This window comes from Triticum dicoccoides, chromosome 1B (genome assembly GCF_002162155.2).
Source record: "Triticum dicoccoides isolate Atlit2015 ecotype Zavitan chromosome 1B, WEW_v2.0, whole genome shotgun sequence".
Lineage (NCBI taxonomy): Eukaryota > Viridiplantae > Streptophyta > Magnoliopsida > Poales > Poaceae > Triticum > Triticum dicoccoides.
The window spans coordinates 360,845,335-360,848,191 of record NC_041381.1 but is presented as its reverse complement, the minus strand read 5'-3'; the positions used below and the strand labels follow the sequence as shown (position 1 = coordinate 360,848,191).

Genomic DNA, 2,857 nt, shown 5'->3' with positions numbered 1-2,857 from the left:
CACCTCCATTAGTCGCCGCCCGTGAGTGGCGCACATCGCTCGCTCGCAGTGAATGCTCCCTACTCCCTAGAACTGAAAATTCATTGCCTCCTTCAATGCTTCAACTATAGCGAGTCAGTTTCACCCTCCGCTTCACCTACCTGCATCTGCATGCACGTCGGGAGGCTCGGACCAACACGGCCGCATGGTCTCGGTCCGCGACCAGTAACTGCGCGAACCACATCGCTAACACTCGCCTCTCACCAGTAACCACGCGACCCCGCGACTCACTTCTTTTTCCTCGAGAGAAGCGATCGACTGTCTCAACTCCTCTCGATGGAGCAAGTTCCTCTTCCGCTCCAAACGAGCCGCACCACATAACGCCACATGGGAGTAGAGAGTGTGTGCCCTCGACGATTTTTTTTTCACCCTTCCAAAGTTGTGACGGGGGAAAGCGATTGCGACAAACCGAAGGCCCATCAGGCCCGGTTAACAGGAGATCGTGGATTTTGTTATGGGAGAAGCGACCCAGCCCATGGAGCCCGATTTGCACAGCAGAGGAAGGCTGGACGGGATTAGAGGGAAATCCAACCGCCAAAAACACCCACAACTTGACATCTGATGGCCAAAAACGATAATGGCATGAGAGGGCTCCAATAGTGCTCAGTTATAATGTCTTTAAATGAGGGTGCATTTGTGCTCGGGATTAGAGTAACAATTTTGATCAGCAAATCAGCTTTCATCGAGCCTATTATTTGGAGACAAATAGTCAAAGAGCACAAATCTCAGACAATGCTGATCCAACGGTCAAAAATCCAACGGAAGATGTGCTCTAACAGTTTTGATACAGTATAATTTAGTGGTTTTTACTAGGAAATCCTGCGGTCTTAACAGTTATACAATAGGAATTTCGTAACGAAATTCTGTGATTAAAACAGTTACAACGGGAATTTCGTCAAGAAAAGATTAATTTTGAAGTCTGTGCTTACTGCTTAAACTACCTGCTTCTTCAGGAAGGGCCTTCGAGGACAAAACCAAGAATATGGCCAGCAGCCATTCTCCTGCTTGTGCACCTCGGGGTAAGGTATATCGTCCACATCACCCGTCCCCAGATCATACACCATTGCCCAATGCTTCCTGTACTTGGGGAGGTTGTGCACCAGGTAGTAAACGCAGTTCCCCCTGATCGCCGGGTACTCCTTGGCAGACAGCGCAACGGCGTCGCTGCAGCCGAGGAAGAGCGCGTAGCCCCCGAGGTCAGTCACCCTCTCACCGACCTGGAAGGGCCATTCAGCGGGCGTCCACGCCGGCCTGTAGACTTCCATGAGCGACGGGCGGCGGCCGTGGAACAGCAGCACGAGCAGGAGCTCGCCGCGGCAGGCCACGACGTGCACCGCACGCACGCAGTCCTTCCAATACTTGCGGGTCTCCAACGACTCCGACGCCTGACTAGGGCACATGCCGAAGCACCGGAGGAGCACGGGAGGGGACGCCGTGCCGAGCTTGAGATCGTAGATGGACACGTTAGACATGCGGTCTATGCAGTATATGTTCCCCTCATGGAATTCGACGCTGTGGAGTTTCGCGCAAGGAACCGCGGCCGGGCCGCTCCAGGCGGCGTCCCCGGGCCGCCAGAAGAAGAGGATATGCGCCCGGGGCCGTCTGAGCTGGGTCGCGACGGCCATCCAGTGCGACGACTCGAGCGGGTCGCCGGAGAGGAAGACCTGGACGACCGGGCACAGGCATGGAAGCGGGATCTCGGTGCCGGAGTGGGGCTCCCACAGCACGAGCCGCGTGGGGGACCGGACGTCGTCCGCAAGGGCGAGCCAGCCGCGGGGCGTGCCGCAGCAGTACGGGAGACCGGGTGGGGCCGCCTTGAAGTCGACGCCCGGGACGCCGCGAGGGAGCTGGAGGGAGTACTCGCCGACTGGGCTCAGTTCGTCCGGGGCCTGTCGGGCGGCGACGACCCACGGGCGGTAGGCGGCCGGAGGAGAAATTGAGGCTCGCCAGTGGGCGCATACCTGGTGGGCGTGGAGCTGGTCTGCGTCGGTGATCAGGCGGCCCGAGATCTCACTGAGAAGATCGGCGGGGAGGGAGGACCAGCCGGCGGCCATCGCAAAGCCTCTTTCTCTCCTCTTCTGTTTTTTCAGTTCGGCGTGCCTGGTCTATTATCGGGTTTCCAGCTGTTTTATCGAGGCACAGTAATCGTTTGATACGGTTTCTAATTGGTTTGATTCGGCCTTTTCTTTTCACTACTTGGGCAATAAAGGGGTGCGTCGATATCAACTCGAATAAAAATCCACTCGAGTGACTCGAGTGCTTCCGTGCCGGTTATACTTATCTCTACTCTTAATGTTGGTAGGATAGTCTTTATGATTTTTTTTCGTCCCCCACTTTCGTTTATTTTTTTCGTCTGGTGCTCCCTGTGAGGTTTGATTTTGGACGCCGATAACTGCCACATGTATGGTGTATCGGGTGGTTGTGCCGCACGTCTCGTGTGGCATGGAGAAGAACCCGCCCGCACGACTGCGTCCGGCGCGCGCAGCCACAGCTCGCACGTCCGGTGTATGGCAAAATCGCCCACACGTCCGGGCCAGACGACCGCACTGCCCGCACGACCCAGCCGTCCCGGCCTCCTTTCGATCCCCTGTCCGAACTGCCGTCATCGTCTCCCACCTCTCGATCCCCTACCTCCATCGCCGTCCTTCTCTGGTTGCCATGGCAACCAGAGCAGATCCATAGCGCCTTCCCACCTCTAACCACCCCCCACCCCCACTCCAACCCCGCCCTCCCAAGACGACCAACTAAAAGCAGGTGAATCTCCGATCTCCTACTGTTTCTCGTCCTTCTTCTGGCCAGAAATTAGAAATTGCAAATT

At 56.5% G+C, this 2,857-nt stretch overlaps 1 protein-coding gene across 1 annotated transcript; it reads right to left on the bottom strand.

Moving 5' to 3' along the window:
- Window positions 1-780: 780 nt before the first annotated feature.
- Window positions 781-2,257, bottom strand: LOC119335453. Its single transcript, XM_037607584.1, has one exon. The coding sequence runs from the start codon at window positions 2,091-2,093 to the stop codon at window positions 972-974; it is 1,122 nt and encodes a 373-aa protein (XP_037463481.1). The 5' UTR covers window positions 2,094-2,257; the 3' UTR covers window positions 781-971.
- Window positions 2,258-2,857: the final 600 nt, after the last annotated feature.